Consider the following 20,414-nt stretch of genomic DNA (forward strand, 5'->3'; position numbering starts at 1 on the left):
GGGCCAAGGACCGCCAAACTGATGGCGAGATGGAGCGGGGACCCACTAATTATATATATTGTAAGAAATTGTGATATCAAACTGGTCCTATAGTCACTCTATTACAGATTGGGTCATGCAACAAAAGTAATGTCGCCCTGTGGTTATTAAAGTATTTCTGATTCTCATTCCTGGTTGATGGGACAGGTGTTGTGAATGAAACTGTGTCCAGCTTGAAAGAGCTCCTGTGTGTCGCTGAATGTGTGCATTGATGATTGAAAGACATCTTCTGCCTCCATTTATCTGTTTACTACAGTTTTAGTTTCATGTTAATGTGGATTTAAAGACATTCCAATAAGTGGAAATTTTCATCAACCAAAACTTTCGCGACCTTCATGCAGTACCTCCGTGGACCCCCTAGGGGTCTAATGTACTCATCCCTGATCCTATCTATCATCATAATCACTCATAAAGAGAAAATTAACATCTTCATCCATGCCACCTCTGGCTCTTCCTCAGTTCACTGTCACTTAACTATACATTGATATTCCCTCCTTGACAATCTTTCATTCTAGTTTGTTGTCCTCTAACCCCTCTTAAATCGATGAGAAACAAAAGCTGCTTTTTCTTGTTTCAATATATAAATATCTCTTGTAATCTATCCTAGTCTTATGATTCCTCATCACTGCTCATATCGAGGAAGAAAAAAAACCCACACACCCTGATGACTTAATATATTACGGTTTATTACTCATCACAACTGTCATTATTGTCATTAATTATAAATACATCAGTTTTCAATTTGAAGGAATGAATTATTTTTTTAGCTATGATTTCATTTTACTTTTGCCAGAGAAAAAACATGTAAACTTAAAAGACACAAACGGATGTAACGGCATGGTGAGAAACACTTTAAGTACTTGCATCAGTGGAGTTATTCCCAAACGAAGCATAACAAGCAGCTTCAACATTAATGGAGAAACGCAGAAGAGGATAGATTTTATTGTTTTCACTTATCCTCGATGTGGCAGAGCGAAGTTCTGAATCTAACAATACTGTAAGATTCATTTTCATCACATCCTTCACTTTCTAAACAAAGGAGATGTCTAAGACGCCATGAGCTGTGAGGAGGTATTGCTCATGAAACGGCTGAAATTACGCAGGAAAAACTACTGAAGCACAATTTTCCCCCCTCCAGCAGATTAAATCAGTGCTGCTGCCACGGCACACATCAACAGTCATAATGGAAGGAGGTTTGCATAGATGTGGTTGGGTTACACTAATATGCATCTATGATCAAAGTAGGATTGTGTGAGATATGGAGAATGAAAGTGGGGAAAACAATGCATAAGGAGGACATGTTAAACACAATTACATGATAGACCAACTAAACAACTACCAAACAGTACAGTTACAGAGTCAATGTTCTTTTGTTTGCCACCAAATGATTTCACACCAATTTTCCGGCACTACTTTTCATATAATGACAGGGTTCGGTGCCATTGAATGTATGCAGAAATGTTACAGTACAAAACACTGAGTGTAAATAGATTAGAGTGTTAGACTCATTATGAATGCTAAAACAAACTGCTGGAACAGGCACACTGAGGATCTCAAGGGCCGCTTCAAAACCATGAAACACTTTTTGACATGTGCTACAGTACGAAGAAGCAAATGTATCACTTTGTTCTGAAGGTGGCCCGTTTGTTTCCTTTAAACTCTTTAATACTGTATGACGATGGCCTGGAGACTTGTGAACAAAATTCGACCAAAACCAACGAAGTGTAAAATTAAATAAAAGCAAAGAAATGCATCAAGTTTGACATGTAAAAGCAGAGGATATGATGTGCAAAAGAAGATCCTCCTGCTGCTACACTTTGCAGCTGACCAGCGTTCCAGTCCACCAGGTGTCTATCCCTCTTAGAAAAATAGTCAGATGAAAATAATTAATAATATACTATATTTGATTAAATAAACCCCTTTGTACATAAATACGCCCATACGGGTCAAGGTTAGACGGTAACGCTACATTGGCAAACCTGGTACCTTCCTACAGGTCCTCAAGGCAGAGATTTCCAAACTGATAAATTAATAACTTCAATGGTGCAAGTGCAAAATCATCCTTCATTGTTCTAATGTACCTAGACTCACAGTCTCATTGGTTAATGAATTTAGGTTGAGAAATATTGAAAATCGATTGGATAAAATGAGTGGATTATAATTAATACTAGCTTAAGGACATTGGTTTAACCTAAGGTGTCGAAAACATTTCATTTTTTAAATAAGCCTGAAATAAAGCATGAAATCATCCTTAATCATTTTACCACTGATCAGAAACACCATTTAAAAACGTCTATCACTGTATGGTGTCTCCATCTGCTCTAATCGCCCTTGTTTTTACAGTGCTGCTCAGAAGTTTACATACTCTCATCGGGATACGTTATTCATTTTGAGCTTTGCAGCTCTACCCTCGACAGGCTGAGGAAACATGCACAACTTAAAAAGAAATAATGATAAAGAATTAGATGCCCACATTTTTATCTTTGTTTATATTTATAATTATTGGGTAAATGCTCCACAGCCAGCTGCAGAGTAAACCATTTGGTGTTTGAAGTCTTGACAAGTTCCTCCCTTAACTCTGTTTAGATATTTAACCAATCATCTCAAAAGAAATGCTAGACTCCTTTGAGTGGCTAATTTTATATTACAAACTCAACTTTAAAGCGTAGTCCAAACATTTTTAACTGAGAAGCTTATTGTTAGCCAGCGTTACCAACTCCAAAACCAGTTTGCAAGTGGGAATTCCTTTAAATGAATGGATTATGGTTAAGTAGTACTCGGGGAGTATCCAGTCGCCCATCATAACCCTTAAGATGATGATAGTGTCACTGTCCACGATGACATAATCTAACAGGGCTATCAAAAAAGAAGCTGCAGCTCTGAAATCCATGCCTTTAAACTGGAACCAAACATTCAGAGAGCCAATTGGACAAGCCAAATGTCTAAATGATCATGCAAAAATGACTGGATTAGTAAATTGAGGCTTTGAAACAGAAGTACAATTAATCATCTGTCAAGCATGTTATTGGAAGCATCACACTACCACCAGTGGTATTGGTGCATTGGAGAGATCTGATGGAATAATGGAGTTGGACCATATTCAAAGACCTTAATTCCATCTCAAATCAAAAACTAGAAAACAGATTCAAATTGATTTTGGAATGAATAATCCAGGCTAACATTTAGCTGATTTAATCCTGATTAGAATAACTGGACTATGCTTTAAATAAAAAAGGGCCCATTCCTACAAGCTAACTATTACCTCAACTGGTCAAAAATCCAGGCACAACTATAAGAGGAGTCGCAAAAAAAAAAAAAAAAGTTCTCTGCAACATGCAAATATAACATGAAAACATATTAGTGGAGTATTTATATCTGAGCCTGTGTGTTAATCTTAAATCCAAATCACATGAGCTTTTTTGCAAAGTATTCTTTTTTTCTTTTACTACCTGGCAGTTGCTTGTTGTATACATATTTTCCCTCAGAAACAATTAATGGCTGAAACGAAGGGTTCTGAGCGGCACTGTATTCGTCAGCCATCAGATCTGTACTAAAGAATAAATTAATGTTTTGGGAAGAACTGCAGCAATGATTCGACATTAGTTTGAAATTACACAGAGAAAGCAGGCTGCAGTGGACCGCACACTGAACATTGACACATTTCACTACTCTACTAAGGCGCACACACACACACCCTCACTCTCATACACATTTACTAAGACAATAAATATATCCTCAACATCATAAAAAGCCTTTTTTTTTTGTCTTCAGTGCCCCGATTTGAGATGGCTGCTTTATTTTCCCCATGGATCCAGTTAAACCTTTCCACAGGTAAGACTTGAGAGAAAACATGGAGTGTTAACCCTGTGAGCTGCGGCTAAGTTTTAATTTAAATTAATATCAAGTACTATGTTACAGCTTCTACCCCATCCCTCATGTTTCTTTAAATTCTGCCATCAGTCTTGAGAAAGAATAAAAAGAAAGTAATGAATGTACGCTTTTCAGCGAAAAAAACAAAAAAAACAATTGAAAGTCTGTGCTCCAGTTATAAAAATGCATCCAACGTCAATAAAACTCAAAGTGAGGGAAACAAAAAGCATTTAGAGAGTTAAATACACCTCAAGGTGCTTTTAAAACAACAATCCAGTCGTCTCCATCATAGTCCTTGATACATATAAAGTCTCCAAAATGATGCAACATACAGGAAAGCATCCCAGATTTGAAATTGATCACCGTTTCAGAAGCTCTTTTGTTCTTTTGACCTGTTTTTTCTCCCATCTTCCCTTTTCATTATCATGAAATGACTGGGTGAAGAAACTAGGTTGATTCTCTCGCTGCTGTAGCTCCGTTCTTCTCTTCTGCCTCTGCAACCCCTTTGTCCTTCTTCTTGCCCCCTTTCCTTTTCTCCTTTTCTAGCCTCTCCTTTTCTTTCTTGGCCCTTTCCCTCTCAAGCTTTTCCTTCTCCTTCTTTTCTTTGAGCTTTTTCTTCTCATCTTCCTTTTCCTTCTTCTTATCTTCTTTGCTTTTCTTCTTTTTCTTCCCTTCTTCCTCTCCAGACGCTGATGATGCTGCTTCTTTTGAGGGCTCTGGTTGCAAAGGGGCGTTGTTAGCAGTAGGAGAAGGGATGGTGGGAGTGATCTGCTCCGAGACGATCTTAGGGGAGGGGGACAGAGTGTTAGGCGGAGGTGTGCTTTGTGCGGGTGCCGGAGGTGCCGCTTGGCTTTGTGCGGAGGTGCTCTCTGAAGCTGGAGCTGGCCCGTGGGAAGATCCAACTGAGCCACCAACTAATGGGCTTTGAACATGTGGTGCTGACGCCTTCTGACCTGCTCCTGGAGGAATAGGTGGTTTTTGGCTTGAGACAAGAGCCGGAGGAGAGTAGGGAGGAAAACCTTCCAACCCTACAGGCCCGGAGAAGGAGCTTTTTTTAGGCTGGGAGTGGAAAGGAGCCCGAGATTTACGGAAGCCAGGGAGGGAGAGGAGGCTGGAAGAGGCTCGCAGGGGTCCAGGGGGTGGCGCTGGGCTTCCGAGGAAAGAAAAGCTCCCTCCTGAGCTGATGGCAGAAGCCCGTCGCTTGTACTCATAGATGTCTCTTGTTCCGTGGAGCCGGCGGCCTGGCTGGTGGGTCAGCTCCCCTCTAGACTCCCTCCATTTCCTCACCTGAATGTTGCATTCCTTCTCAATGAGCGCGTCCGTCACTGGGAGAGTTATGATCTGTGGATCCACAAACAAGCAAGACAAAGAGGGAAGTAAAACGTTTGAGACTGGGTTCTATATGGCAAAATGACTCATAACTCGAGTCTGTGTGTGAAAACAGAACCAAACCTGTAAAGTTCAAACTGACCTCCTGTACAAGTATGTCCTCTAGGATAGTATCGGGTGAGATGTTTCTGAGGCGCTCCATGGTCTCGTACATGCCCTGCAGTTCCCGGAGCTTATCTACAGAGCCCAGCATCTGCTTCAGCAGCACCAAGCCCACACGAAATACTATCTTCACTCCTAGAGCCAAGGAGTTAAAGAATACAGTTTTACTAAACAAAGGACACAAAATAAAAGCAAACTTAAATCTTAAACAATTTCCAGCTGTTATAAATATGCATATCAGACAAAGATGACTTCATAGAAAAGATTTCAAATCATCATTTAATCTTTTTTTGCTGAAGAAACCAACCTTATTGTAATGAAAATTAACTTCTGGTCCCATGATCACATGGGTCAGGCCACAGCCTCTCAAGTTTACTTTTGAATAGGCCATCCCAGATCCTGAATTTGATTTATTTCTCTCTCTTTAGATTCTATATATTCATTTAAAAGTAGATTTGTTGGGTGTGCTTTCGTTGTCCAGCTGTATAACTCAAGTTTATAAAACCTTAAATGCTGGGTTTCTACACTATGGACCTCTTTTCAATATCGTGTACAGTTTATCATAAAACAGAATTCTAACACTTGCTGAGCTTTGAAAGGACTGACCTTGTTAATACAAAACAACAGATAAAACATCAAAGCGATGTGGTAATAGGTAACAGCTAAACCCTTGTCTGAGGTTGCAGAAAGGGGAGATAAAGATGGCCAAGAGATAAAGGTGGCAGCTAATGGTTTACTGCAGTGATTAAAAATAAAAAAAAATTTCAAGAATTTATCAATGGATTTAAAATAGAACAATAAAAAGAGCCCAAAATGACATCACAAATCCTCAGGGAATTTGGTAAAAAAAGCCTCCAGACTGAAAATCCAATATGTGCTGAGTAGAGGGACCCAGATCGGTATGCTGTGTCCTTTCTTGTACTTTCAGTAACAATGCAGGACAAAATTACCTATTTGCAGAGAAAGTGATATCCAGTTCACGCTCAATGCTTAGAAATATTATTTAAACTTATTTTCTTTTACTAAAGCACACTAATAAGACTAAGACTTGAAGTGATTGGGAAGAAAGTAATGGATATCAAACCCATTAACCTGGTGAAGTTTAGAACAGAAGAGCAACAGCATAGCCTTTTCCTCTCAAGCTCAACTGACGCCTACTTATTGTCTATTCTGAGGATAACAGAGATTATTGTTTATCCTCACAGCAAGTGTGATAATACTTTCAAACCAATAAGTAAATAAAACAATACTGAAAAATATTGCACAACTCCTCCACACATCCCACTGCACAAGCAAATCCTTTTCTAAACACAAAAAAAACTTGTAAATACGCAGCAATATTTTACATTTCAGTTAATCTTATTTCCTATTTCTTTATTTTTGTATGTTAAGCACAAATTAGGTGACTAACTGTTGACTGGACATCCTTCTTTCGGATTTTCTTGGCAGAGAACAGAATTAATGTTCCCATTATTCGAGGACGCCCTCCTGATTCTAAAGCAGCTCCACAAAGACTGACTCCAAATATGATGTTCTATTTCAGATATGTTGTTGTTTTTTAAAAAATCCAATGCATCAGGCATTCTAGAAAATTCCACCTCTGTTCCACCAGTCCACAGAAATATTTGGGATCATCAGAACAGCTATAATAACAGATTTTAACCATTATCCCGAATGAAAATGTCAACAAATCTTTTCTTATGTATTTTTGAATTACTTAAATGTAACATTTCTTGAGCTGTTTTAGCTTTTTTCTTGTTTTTGGAGACATTATATTCAAGTGGTCTCCAGTCAAGTAATGGTTAGGACTGTGTGTGGTTAGGAAAACTGGATTGGATTTAATATTAATCCCAGCTAATCCATGATCTAACATGGTGGAAATTTTAACATTAAACCAGTTTGGATTGAAAAGCCATTTCCCTTTAAAAATGAAACCATTATTTAAAAATTGATTTTGTTTTTACTTTGGTTATCTTTGTCCTTCATTTATTTTATTTTATTACCTCAAAGAATGAAACTGGGACAAAAACATAAAAAAAAAAAGATTAAATCTGAATAAATTAATCAATTTCTTTTTACAGCACTGTTATTTCCTTTGTTTAGCGCTGAAAATGAACTATACCTTCACAGAAAAACATGTCCCAGACACGCAGAACAGAGGACCACGGTAAGGTGCGTGAGAATATGCACATGAACCACTCCGTCATGTAGAGGATTGGATCAATCTTGAACTTCTTAAGATGGCGGTATGCCATAGGACATGTACGTCGGAGAAGAGAGAAAAAGATCTCGCCATCCAGCTGAATCGCTTCCTATCGGAATGAAAGGGATCATCAGTCACCCTGAGAAACTCAAAGAAGAAAAACAGATTGTTTGAATCACTCACCAGCCCGGCGCTGTAATAGCCAGGAAGATACTTTTCGCAAATCTGGACGAGGCACCAAAAGGCTTGCTGTCAAATAACCATAAATGGCGTCATTTAAGGATTACAAAAAGGCTCACCATGCAAAAACACATAGGGTGCATTCACATTTTATTTCTAAGTTTTGATAAATCTTTATATACTTATTATTAATATTCTGCATCCTTAAATAACAAATAACTTGCTAAAAAAAGATTAGGGTGGATGGTTGGCTAAGGGGCAGAGTTTGAACCATAAACAGAAGCTAACATTTATCAACGTAACCATCTGGAGTCCTAACACTGGGACTTTTCTGGTAATTCTTCCCCTTCCCTTTCTGTCCATTTCCCGTCTAATTATCGTCAATAACAACCACAAAAACGGAAAAAAGGTTAGATTTAATATGTGCACATATATATTCCTTAAAAAGGATGCAAAAGATGACAGTAAAAGCTCATATTCCTTGCTCTTGTATTATTCAAAAATCTGTATAGGGAACTACGTTATGAGTTCCTTCTGCCATGCCTGGTTGTTTTTTTCCACTGTGCCCACGCTCTTCCGTCATGTGTAAGCTGAGTGGGCGCAAAGTAGACACCAAAAATCATTATGATACAATTTCTGACTAAACAAGGAGTGAGTGCAGAGGACAATTGTTATGGATATGACACAATAACATGAACTAATCTTCCTGTCCTTTTGTCTTGCATCATGTTGGAATGCTTGAAACTTCACACATTATGCCACAGTGACAAACGTCACTTTTAGGTAACAGTGCAACCAAATGAAGTACATAACTGTGAAAGGTACATAAATTAAGACTCTGTACCAACCCCCTTACCTCATGATTCAATGGGGAACATATATGTGTAACTAGATCTAATAGCTGCAGAGAATTTTAAGGGGTCATCAAGTTAAATGAGTCAGAAAAGCTAAGTGTAACTGAAAACCAACACCATACCTAAATCTCAGCATCCTCATAATGAAACATTGCAGTGAAAGCTTTGTGGTGTGGGGATGCTTTTCTTCTGCAGGGATAGGGAAGCTAGGCAAAGCTGATAGGAGGAGCAATGTTGAGGTTTGTTTGGGACAAAAGCTGTTTGGATACCAAAGCTTGATACAGGGGAAAATAGTTCAACTTTAAGAAATATAGCAACCCCAACCAGGGGTGCTTTAGCATGCGTTCAAACGGCTGAAAGACACGACACAAATCTACTAAGATTTTCAATCAAGCTTGTTCTTTTCCCTTCATTTTGACCTTTTTGTTTTAATCCCTCACATCAAATAATACAATGGTGGTTCTGGTTGTAAAATGTCCTAAAATCTGCTAGATTTCCTTCAGCGCAGAACGTTTTGACAGGCCAAATATAATAATAAATCATATTACTTTAACAAGGGTAATAACTTCTGGGTAACTTAACCAATGAACATTTCAAAAGGCATCATTAATTTTACTAGTTTGCAGAATTAACAGAATCTTTCCATAAATAATGGTTTGGGGAAGCTCTCACCTCTGCAGGCATGTGCATGAGAAGCACTGCAGCCACTGGAGCCTGGGCCTGACAGTAACCCTCATCAGGCCGATAGACAGTGTAGGCCTTCAGGATTCGGTACAAATCTTGTTGTCTGTAAAAGCGATTACATTTCGGATGAATGATTGTCAAATCACGAGTTCTGAGGTCAAAAGGTGAAATTTTCCACCATACTGGATAACAAAAACGCTTTCTTAATGTTTACGAATCACTTTTAATAAAAATGTGTAAACATAAAGGGAAACATGTTCCTTATTAATTAAATATGTAAGTTTAATGGTGGAAATTTACCCATGTCCTCCGCGTGCAGCAAACATCTCGTGGAAAGGGAACTGCCGGTGAAGATCTTTCTCTATGATATCCAGCCATTTAGCCTCACCTGGTTCTCTCTCCAGCTCCTGCAGTAAAAAAAATAATAAGGAAAAACAAGAATTATCAAGGTTAGATTCAGTATAAACTCTCTTGAAATGCTCGAAATCGTGTTGACAAATTCTACATCAGGTTCCAGACATAAATGTTTAACATAGTTAAGTTAAAAAGAAAATGGTTTCTTAGAATAATAAGGATTAAACCTTCTGACCAGGACAAAAAAACAGCCCTTAGAGAGGATTACAAGTCCTGATAAGGAGCTTACACCTTCTTTGGTTTGTGTCTGCAACCATTTAGCACAGCTAGATTTAAAAATGCTCTACTGAGCCACTACTTTAAAGGTTTTAATCAAATTGTATTAATCAAAAATAATTAGAGCAGCATGACATCAAAACATGCAATAACAATGGCAAATGTTATTGTTTCAGAGTGACAACATGAAGTGGAAAAAATATATAAATATTGTAGTGGTAGGAACTTTGGGTTCCTTACAAACATTGAACCAAGACAGTCAGGACTCTATCCAGCTTCTATTGAATAAAATAATTCATCATTTCCATCCCTGCAGCAAGGATTCGTAGTAAAACTTGCATTTGGGTATAGCAGCTGCTTTTGCAATAAAAACAAATCAGTAGGTAGACTTTTTATCCAAGCATCTTAAAGGAATAGTACACCCAAAACATGATTAGCCTTCATTTTCTACTCACCCCCATGCTGAACAACACTCTGGAGTACTTTTTTGATATCTCAAATGCGTCTGGAGATCTGGGAGGCTTCTTGCTGTCTGCTGACATTCAAATAATGGAGGTCTATGGTGCCCGAGGCAGAAAGGTCCATAAAAGTCCACAAAAAACGTGTCAATATTCCTCCATACTGCTCGTCCAATGTATTCCAAGTGTCCTGAGTGGGTAGCGTCCATAATTTACTCGAAACGAAGTCATTTAGAATGTTTTTAGAGCATAAACAGTAGTGTATAGGATTTCCTAAAAGCGCGTTCACGAGTCTACGGAAACCGCGGCAGACGAAACCAGACGAAAGTGCGCATTCAGCGTCTGCTCTGCCGATAATGCAAGCGTAGAAGAAGAAATGTGCCGTTTACCTGTGCAAAGAAAGAAACAACGAAAGAAAAATGTCTGAGGACTTCAGTGTTGAGGAAGAGCATGAGTTCTTTGCCGAGCTGAATGCGCACTTTCATCTGGTTTGGAAATCCTATACACTACTGTTTATGCTCTAAAAACATTCTAAATGACTTCGTTTCGAGTAAATTCTGGATGCTACCCACTCAGGACACTTGGAATACATTGGACGAGCAGTATGGAGGAATATTGACACGTTTTTTGTGGACTTTTATGGACCTTTCTGTCTCGGGCACCATAGACCTCCATTATTTGAATTTCAGCAAACAGCAAGAAGCCTCTCAGATCTCCAGATGCATTTGAGATATCAAAAAAGTACTCCAGAGTGTTGTTCAGCATGGGGGTGAGTAGAAAATTAAGGCTAATCATGTTTTGGGTGTACTATTCCTTTAAGGCTTTCCAAAATCATTTCTACTGTGTTAAACAAACAGCATAAAGCATGAATAGCTTCACAATTCAATGCTATTTATTTCTGTCTTCTTTATTCCAATACTGATATTGTGCACACCGTCTGACTAGATGATGCAGCTTTAAGAAAAATCATAATAATTTCAAGTTTCGAATTTTTAGAATTTATACAAATCTAAAGGTTTCCATTTTAGAGTTACCGGTATTCCAATAAAAAGGACATGATTCCCTTTACCTCAAATTTCCCAGGGTTTTCTTCGAGCAGCTTCTGGCTGTCAGACAGTAACTGCCAGGCTTTGGACCGGAGTGAAGATGGAATTCCCTTCCTGCAGCGCAGCTTCACCTGTAGTTCATAGAGACACTGTGTGAAGTACGACCAATCCAAGACACAAAAGGCCTTACTTTTGAATCCCATATAAATCTTACTCAACAATTCCCATTGCATACCTTCTGAAAGCGATGTTTGACCCATTTGTCCCAGTGGCAAAACATATCCAACCATTTCATCTCCCTTTGCCTTGCAACTTCAACTTGAATTTTCTTATCGCTGAAATAGTTGGTAATAAAAAAGAATTTTTTCATTTTTAATTGACAAATGGTTCAATTTTCTCTGTCACACAACTTAATGTCTTAGACTTAGAGACTTAGGTTTATTTTGTCTTTTTGTGTACACAAGTGTAAATAAATAGAAATTTCGTTTAGAACAGCTCTAGACAATTTCATATTTTAAAGTGCAGCCTTGAAAACATTAATAAATAGATACATTCAGAGGGATTCATTCCTAAAATTATGATGTATGGAGAAGAAAAAACATTTTGTTTTACTTATTTCAGAAAGTGGAAGGTTAGATTCTCCACAGACTGAAAAATGTAAAGCTTTTAATCGTTTGAGGATTTAAATTTTTTATAAAAACCCCGGATTCAATATCCCGTAAAAATTTTATTTAACATATTATGTAAAATAAAAGAGGAATACTTGTTTAACAAAGATTTTTGGCTTCATAAAAGTATGTCTTTATCTATGCATTCAACACTTGATTTGGCACCGTTTGCATGAATTACTGCATCAGTGCAGCATGGCATGAAGGAAATCAGTCTGTGGTTTTGCTAAGGGTGCAACAAAACCCTAGTTGCTCTTATAACAAACCTCAGTACATCTATGTTACTGTTCGGGTTTTTAACATGGTCCATTTCAGGCCTATTTAATGGCCCATTCAACACAGTAAGATAACAACTTCAGGAGTGTTGGCAGGTGCCAAGTCTCACTGGAATATGAAATCAGCATCTCCATAAAGCTGGTCGGCAGAAAAAAAATGTGCTCTAAATTGGACTGTATGTCCAATGTGGACTTTAGAAAACCCAGTGGGGCAAAACCTGTAGATGATATGACCCTTCAAATCATCACTGGCTGTGCAAACTTCACCCTGGTGTTAAAGCAGCAGGGATTCTAATCCTCCAATCCTTCCTCCAGACTCTGGGACCTTAATTTCAAACAAGCAAACTTAACCTTAAAGTGAAAAATAAAAAAGATTTTGGACCACAAAGCAAAAGTGAGCAAAAGGATTGATACAGTGAGAAAGATGGCTGTGCTGAATCCAGCCTCAGTCCACTCTTTATGAAGATCCCTCCAATCCTGACATGAATATTGCTCGACAGCCTTTTCAACTGTCATGATTTCTCACGGTTGTCATTATCGCTGCTGTTTGTGCATCTTTACCAACAAGTTTTCTTCCGCTTAACTTTGTATAAATATGATGAAGCCATTTGAAAACCAGCCACTTTACTAATTAACTTTTCTGGCATACCCTCCATGTGTGTGAAGTTAGTGACTGTTACATTTACATGGGGTTTTTATAAAGCCAGGCTTACACTGTGCGATTTTTTTGCCCTTTTCGGGCCGACTTTCCAGTTGTGCGAGAATTTTCCGATCGGGCCGACTTTCAGCCTGATAGTTCAACGTACATCGTGTAGTGTACGGGGGTAACGAGTGGCGATCAGCCTCTCACGACCACCTCCCGATCAGGAATCGTGAGGTCGGGAGAAAATCAAACATGTTTGATTGTCTCCCCACCGTCGTGGGCAAATCGCTCAGTGGACATGCGCATACAAGGATTCTTCTTTTTCCTCTTCCTCTAAGAGGAAAAAACAGAAGCATGATGGGGGTGTGAGTGAAATGGAGTTCTTTCAATAAAATTGTCAGACCGTAGTAGCCACATTTGCTCAGCCATGTCTTTATCCAAATACTTCGTCGCCTTTTGTTTTTAGGGCTTTTAGCACAAAATTGCACAAATTCCCAAGGCAGAGCGGTTCACTCTAGTGAGCTTCCTATTCCTCTTCTAATTGTTTGGCTTCTGGATAGATGAGTCAGAGTAGCTCCATCTCACTGCGGAGCTGAATCTGAAGTGGATTTTACAGTGTGAGCAGGTAGATCGCATCAGTGCACCGTGCTGCACAAACATTGTCGTCCAGTATGAGCTGCAGCTGCGTGTAACGATTGAAAAAAAAAAAATCGCACAGTGTATGCCTGGCTTAATTTGTAAGCCATTATAATAAAAATACAAGAAACAAAAGCTTAAAATTATAGACTCTATGCGTATTGAACCTGTGTTAGATATAAGTTACATCTTCAAAAAAGGAAAAAAAATATTGAATATTGATTATTCTTTACAATATTCACATTCATTTGGAATTGCCTGTTAAAACGAGTTAGTGATGAGCAGCTCATAAAGAGCAGAAACTTTAACTCAAAAGAACCAGAATTACTTATCAGTGGAAGTGCAATTAGCGTGTTAGATAAGCAGAAGCCAATCTGACCAAATAATAGGAAGAAAGCTGATGGGTGTGTGTGTGTGTGTTAGTGGGGGGGAGGTGTTACCACAGACAGACAGTCAGAACACACTGAGTCACAAAAGTGCTCTCAGCACTATTTGAGTCAGACCAAGGAGAGATAAAGGACAGAGATATGTTTAGTGCACCAGAATAAAAAGAGGCGCAGAAAGTCAAGCTGATGCAGAAACGCAAAGATGTTCTCTACGAGCTAAAATGAACAGAATTCCGTTTGAATGAATGGATGATTAAAGGAATTATGTTCCGCATCATGCTCTTAGCTAAGCGCAGTGAAAAAGCATTTAACCCATGACAGATTTATTTTTAGACAATTTATTCTTTTAGACCATCAGCTACATTTTAATATCAGACAAAAATGAGTGTTCAAAAACTGATTTCCTTCAAAGAAGCGAAAAAAGACATCCAAGCTCACCTGGCCCTGTGTTTAAACATAATTCCCCCTTCAGTCTAATAAGTACCTGTGCCAGAATTGGCAGCAACAACTTCCATCAAGGGCTTATGATAACGGGCCACTGCTTTCTACACTGCTTTTCAGGATTTGACTCCATGACAATTACTAGTTTTTCAGCATAAACAGCATGTTTATGTTCAGGCCACATCTCATTCTAGTAATGAGGTGAAGTCGTGTGTCAGGTAGGTAATGGCAGAGTCTGAGTCATGCCAATGAGTATCCACACTGAGACACCAAAAAAAAACAAGGTACTCTAAGACTCTGCAACATTATCAACACATTGTTTGAAAGCGAACAAAATCATTTCTGCTATGCATTTGTTTTATTCTGCCATATTGAACATTTATTCTGCACTCAATGCTTAATTCGCCAGTGGGAGAGATGCCTGCGGTACTTAATATGTTCTGAGTATGACCTACTGGGGGAGGAGTCCAAGTGATCATCGAGTAACTTTTTTTCTGCCTAAGAAGATTCACCACCATCATGTCTCTTGCACATTAGTGGATAATAGCCCTTAAAGTGGTCCATTTGAGAACCAAATCCTTAGAAATAACCTTTGCTGACTGATAGATGCCAGTGACAAAAGCTCTCATCTGTTCTTAAATTTCTTCAGATCTAAGGATGATGTTTTGATCTTTTAACCTACTTTGTTGGGTCAGACAGGGTCCATTTATATATTTTCTTAATTCTACAGGCGTCATTTAAATAAAAAAATAAAAAAAAAGATTAAATTAATCCGTTTACCTTTTCACTCAGAACCAGATTGTTTCTGATTATTTTTCCTTTTATAAATCAAATCATAATTTGTGAACTGGCTTATGCGTCACCAAAATCATTTTTATCTGATGTTAAAATCTGTGTGATAATCTGAAACTCTATGATGTGACTAAAAAGCTGAAATAGAATAGCTCTATAGAGGGGGAAATACTTTTTCACAGCTCATTATATCTTATAGCACTGATCAGGTGTCCAAAGGGAACATGACTCAGCTAGAGTTGATGTTTGCTTCAGAATATGTGACACAGAAAACAGGAGAACATATGAACAGTATTATTTCCTGACAGCTGGGAGTGGTAGTGATTAGTTTGTGACTTACGCTCCTTCGCTGTACTGAGTCCCACCCAGGAATCCATATTTATCAGTGCGTCTCATGGTTAGGCCATTGATCTCAGAGTCTGAGCCCAGAGAGCTCCCGTCCTCTCCCAATCCAGACAGGGACTCCAGTGTCCCAGACATCAGGCTGGCTGAGTCCAGATAGCTTAGGTTGTCAGGGGCCATTTTGGGGTTTGGTAGTGGGGCAGCTGGCTCTTGGATCACAGGAAGAGTTGGGCTATGTGGTGCTGCTCTGGTCGGTGTAGTATCGCTCAAAGGAACATGCTTTGGGGACAGAGAAGGCGACTCATTTTGAGGTTTTTGTGATTGTGGTGGTGGCTGAGGTTTCTCCTCTACTCTTGCTGTTGGAAGAGCAGGTGTTGGGATGATATCCGAACTTGTTTGAGGCGGAGCAATGTCGACGGGGATTGAGTTAGAGGAAACATGGACATTTGGGGAGAGATTAGGACCAGGATTTAAGTCGGGAGATAATGATTCATCTAGAGCTTTTGTCTGAGCTGCCAGTTCTTTAACATCAGTATTCGAGAGATTTGGAGCAGCTTGGTCACTGGTGGCAGGCTCTTGTTTATTTCCTACAGGCTCCTCTGTTTTAGGAGCAGCTTCTGGTGTCAATAATGGTACAGTGGCATCTACAGTGGGTTTAGTGGAACTTTTAGGAGGCTGAGCAATCAAGGATGAACTTCCTGAAAGTACTGAAGAAATGTTTCCGGTCAAAGCTTTGTTGTTGTAGAGGGAAGACTTAGGTACAGGCACCTCCACAGCAGACCCGGGGCTGCTAGAAGCAGGTAACACTGGTGGAGCGACAGATGGAGCCGCAGCTGGGTCCCCAAGTGGTGGTGGGGAAGGAGATAAGGTGGAAAGCTCGGCCATTGTTCCAATCTAATTTCTCTATGAGAATTAAAGAGAAAATAAAGATGGGGTATTACCATTAAAAAGTAAACAAGCCATACTGTTACATTGGTCTGAAGGAGCATCTAAGTGGTAAAGAAAGATATAAATTTATAAATTAGTCAATAATAAGATATGAAAATAATCTAAATAAAACTCAACCTTGTTCTTTTAAGTCTAAGAATTAGAAATGTCAATTGTAACATGCAAGGAGTTCAATATGTACAAACATTTTTTTTAAAGGCTTTATAACCACCACCTTTAGAAGCTCTGCAATATTTCAGCAATATCTTCAAACTTAATGTTTATAATGGCAGCAGGCATTTAAGAATTAGTAACTAGTTTGTTTTGCAATCTGGTTTAATGAAATAAATGATTCATTTCTGCTCAAGATTTACACTAAAATCATAAGTGAGCTGGTCGAGCTTCCTGTTAAAACATTTTTTTTCTAAAAGCACAACCAACAGCTGGATGAGCTACTTTAATCTATGTAGCCATTATGTTCTGTGAGGAGCAAAACTCAAAGCTGGACTTACCATTACAATCACTATTCACCATGTAAGTGTTATTTAATAATGGACAAAGACGATTTTCAAAAATAAGTATAATAAAAGTTAGATGAATTAAGCCTTTGAGGAAACATTACAGCTGAGGTTGAAGACTGGAAAACTGGAAACTTTATGCTCACAGATTGATATGATGTCAAATCTGTGATTTCCTGGCAACCTACGGTAGTTAGTGTGCAGGGGTCACATCTTATGAGATTTCATTCAAAATCTGCTTGACTTAAAATGGAATTTTGATTCAAAAGTCATAAACAAATCAATATAAATAACCTAATAAAACAACACACAAAATCAAATTACTAGGACACTGAGGAAAGCAAGAAAAAAAAGGTCTAAAATATTTCTTTCTCTATATGCTAAGAAATGGTTCAAATGGTTCAATATTATTGGAAAATACCCGACTGACAGAACAGAGTGGTAATAAGTATTAATAGCAGAATACTATTTTTGACAAATAACACCCAAAATAAAGGATTATCAAAACCAACCCAATATTTTCTTCTTTTACAAATCCGTTAAGAATATTAAGTCAAAAATACTGTGCCTCAAATCTTTCTATTTGGTTTTGATTTTATTGGAAATATTAAGGCAGCAGCTCTTATGCATTAAAAATGTATTAATAGAAAGGTTGTATCACAAAAAGAAAGAAAAGAAAGTATAACTTAAATTAAAATGAAGCAAAACCTAGACCTTTTACAATGTGCTTTAGAGACGTACTATACAAAAATGGTACCTAATGACAACGTGTTAAGATGTTTTAAGATGTTACTACAAATTCATTAATGATGCAAACCTTTAATCATAGTAGGTACACAAGAATTTTAACTTTTAGCCTGATTGCTTTTTCCATCCCTAACCCTGGACACACCCATTTAAGGGTATTCTCTTCCATTCTTCTCTACAGGTACAATCAATCTCTTTCAGGTTAGATGAACAGCATGGTCAGATACTCTACACTACTCTACACCTAGTTGAACATCATTACTTCTTAGTTCCTGAGGACTTTGGAGCAGGTTTTCTTACAGAATATTTGGCTGCTGTCATGTTACCCTTGATGAGAATTGGTTGTTACATTAACAGCAACCAACATCACAGCATGATGCTGCCACCAACATATTTGGAAATAGTATTTGCCAGATTATGAGCAGTTTATGCTTTTCTACAGACCTATCAAATAGTGTACAAGGAAAATACGTTATGTGTTAGTGTCTTCGGGTTATTGTTCTGATCAAAATCATTCTTTTTGACCAAAACTTAAGCAGGCCATCAAGTATCTTTTAGTTAAGGGCAACTCTAACAGGGCTGATAGCAGAATGCATTAGCAATGGTTGACCTTCTGGTAGGTTCTCCGATCTCCACACATAAAACACTGGAGCTCAGGCTTAGCGAGCACATGATTCTTTGTATGGTTGGGCTGACAGATCCATGGAAGTTCCTGTTTGCCTAAAACTCCTTTTATTTTAAAATCACAGCGGGGACAGAGTTTGTTGGACAGTGTGGCTTAGATTTTTTAAATCTATCATAACATTTATGCTTAAGACTTATTCCAGTCTTGGGAGGTCTACAGACAACCCCTTTGTCTGTTTTCCCTCTGGTGTTGTCCACTATAGAACCTCATATAAAATGTTATACATTAGATAGAAGATAGTGCTTGATTTTTATTTGTTTTATTTTCTCCTGAATTTAGCAATGGACTGAAATTAACTTACAGAAACATTCCTAGGAAAGATGAAATTAGTTACCACCTAGAATAATCCAAGTTACATAGTAGAGAATAACAGGTTATCTATTTACTTTTGCTTAAATGTTTTATTTAAAGAAATGCTTTAGAAAAGCTTTTTTGATAAAGGCTAATGAGATTGATTTTTTTTATTGACTCAATTTTGCCAGGTGGCACTTTGAGTACTATTCAATTAAGTACAAGTAATTAATTTGTTTACAATATTTAAGAGAGGTTGAGGGAAATTTAGGTGCATCCAAGAAGGAGTAAGTAGTTTCATTATTATAGGAGTAAAGTAAATTCTATGCAAAACTCTTAAATCATTCTGGGAACAATGAACAAATCATTTTACTAAACTCTGCATTTTAACTTCTAGGGAAATTATTCTGCTGGATTTTATGTCATTACATTTTTTTTTTTTAAGAGATAAAATAGATCAATTGGAAACCACAATAGCCATTGCAAAATGCTCAGAAATCAAACTAGTATGAATGGGTTTTTTACTCTTTTATACTCGTCTATACTCAAGACCTGAATGCTTTAGACAAAATAATTAATAAATGGATATAATTTGCAACAAGCAATAATTATTTGGCTATAAATAAAGCAGTGCACAAGCAAGTAACCTAAACACAGCGTCCGGACAACCATGGTGATCCAGCAATGTGCTGATAAAGCAGCTTCATGTATGTTGTGGTTGCCCCACGCAGCTTAGCGGTAAGGTGCCTCAGCACCAAATAGCATCGGCGTCTTTGTTGTCATATCCTCTCTGAAGGCCGAAGCGACTCAACTTCCCGATTCAGAGCTAATGGTTTACTAATAGTTAACACCCGCATTGCCTGAAAGGGCCCTGAGCGAGCAGCGTCCACGGCCTCGCCCTGCCCAGTGCCCCGGTCAGCTCTAACTCTACCCCCGCGTTTCAACTCACCAACAACCGGCGTGTCACTGCGGTCCGTCCGCCTGGATAGCCAGGGGGTTCCTGTAGCCACCTTTCCCCGCCACAGCTCCGGTTCTGCACAACTGCTCTGTGTACAGACAACGCGATAAGGACAAACCAGGATAGGAGCTGCTAGACGAAGCGAACAGTTAGAAGACAGCAACCGTCCTGCTAACTTAGCTTATTTTAGCCTAATTTAGCTATTAGCATTAATGCTATTAGTATCCCGTTTCACTTAGCCTGGCTAGCTAAATGCTTCAGAATGGCTTTCCGAATTGCTACGAAATTGAAGCCAAAATTCAAATAAGGCGTTTACATCCTGAATCGAAAAAAACAAAGGTGTCATTAATATATCCTAGTAGAGGCGCAGGGGTGCATCCATCCAACACGAACAGTATTTCCTACTGACAGCTACGTGCGCGTTCTCGTCAATGTTGACGGGCACGCACACGCATAGTGGTCTTCCTTCCCAGTTGCTACTAACACTTTGAAGGTTGACCCATTCGATTATTGGAACAAAATCGGCATTTGTTGTCGTGTAATTGATCAATTGACTAAAACATGCGATAGCGGAGCGATCGTTTGATTAAACCAATCAATAAATTAGCGGCTGGGGTATTCCCTCAAAGCACTTTATATATTTATATATA

General features: G+C 38.4%; 1 protein-coding gene across 1 annotated transcript; it reads right to left on the reverse strand.

Moving 5' to 3' along the window:
• Positions 1 to 715: 715 nt before the first annotated feature.
• tbc1d10b (TBC1 domain family member 10B) lies at positions 716 to 20,160 on the reverse strand. The gene is made up of 10 exons (XM_015374833.1): positions 19,756 to 20,160; positions 15,637 to 16,541; positions 11,691 to 11,790; positions 11,479 to 11,586; positions 9,622 to 9,728; positions 9,310 to 9,424; positions 7,787 to 7,852; positions 7,523 to 7,712; positions 5,381 to 5,535; positions 716 to 5,250 (listed from the first exon to the last, which is right to left on the reverse strand). Exons 2-10 carry the CDS (start codon positions 16,521 to 16,523, stop codon positions 4,357 to 4,359), a joined length of 2,622 nt encoding a protein of 873 aa, XP_015230319.1. The 5' UTR covers positions 16,524 to 16,541; positions 19,756 to 20,160; the 3' UTR covers positions 716 to 4,356.
• Between the last annotated feature and the right edge of the window lie 254 nt (positions 20,161 to 20,414).

The sequence above is a fragment of the Cyprinodon variegatus genome, unplaced genomic scaffold (assembly GCF_000732505.1).
Source record: "Cyprinodon variegatus isolate N-32 unplaced genomic scaffold, C_variegatus-1.0 Scaffold109, whole genome shotgun sequence".
In the NCBI taxonomy this organism is placed as follows: Eukaryota; Metazoa; Chordata; class Actinopteri; order Cyprinodontiformes; family Cyprinodontidae; genus Cyprinodon; species Cyprinodon variegatus.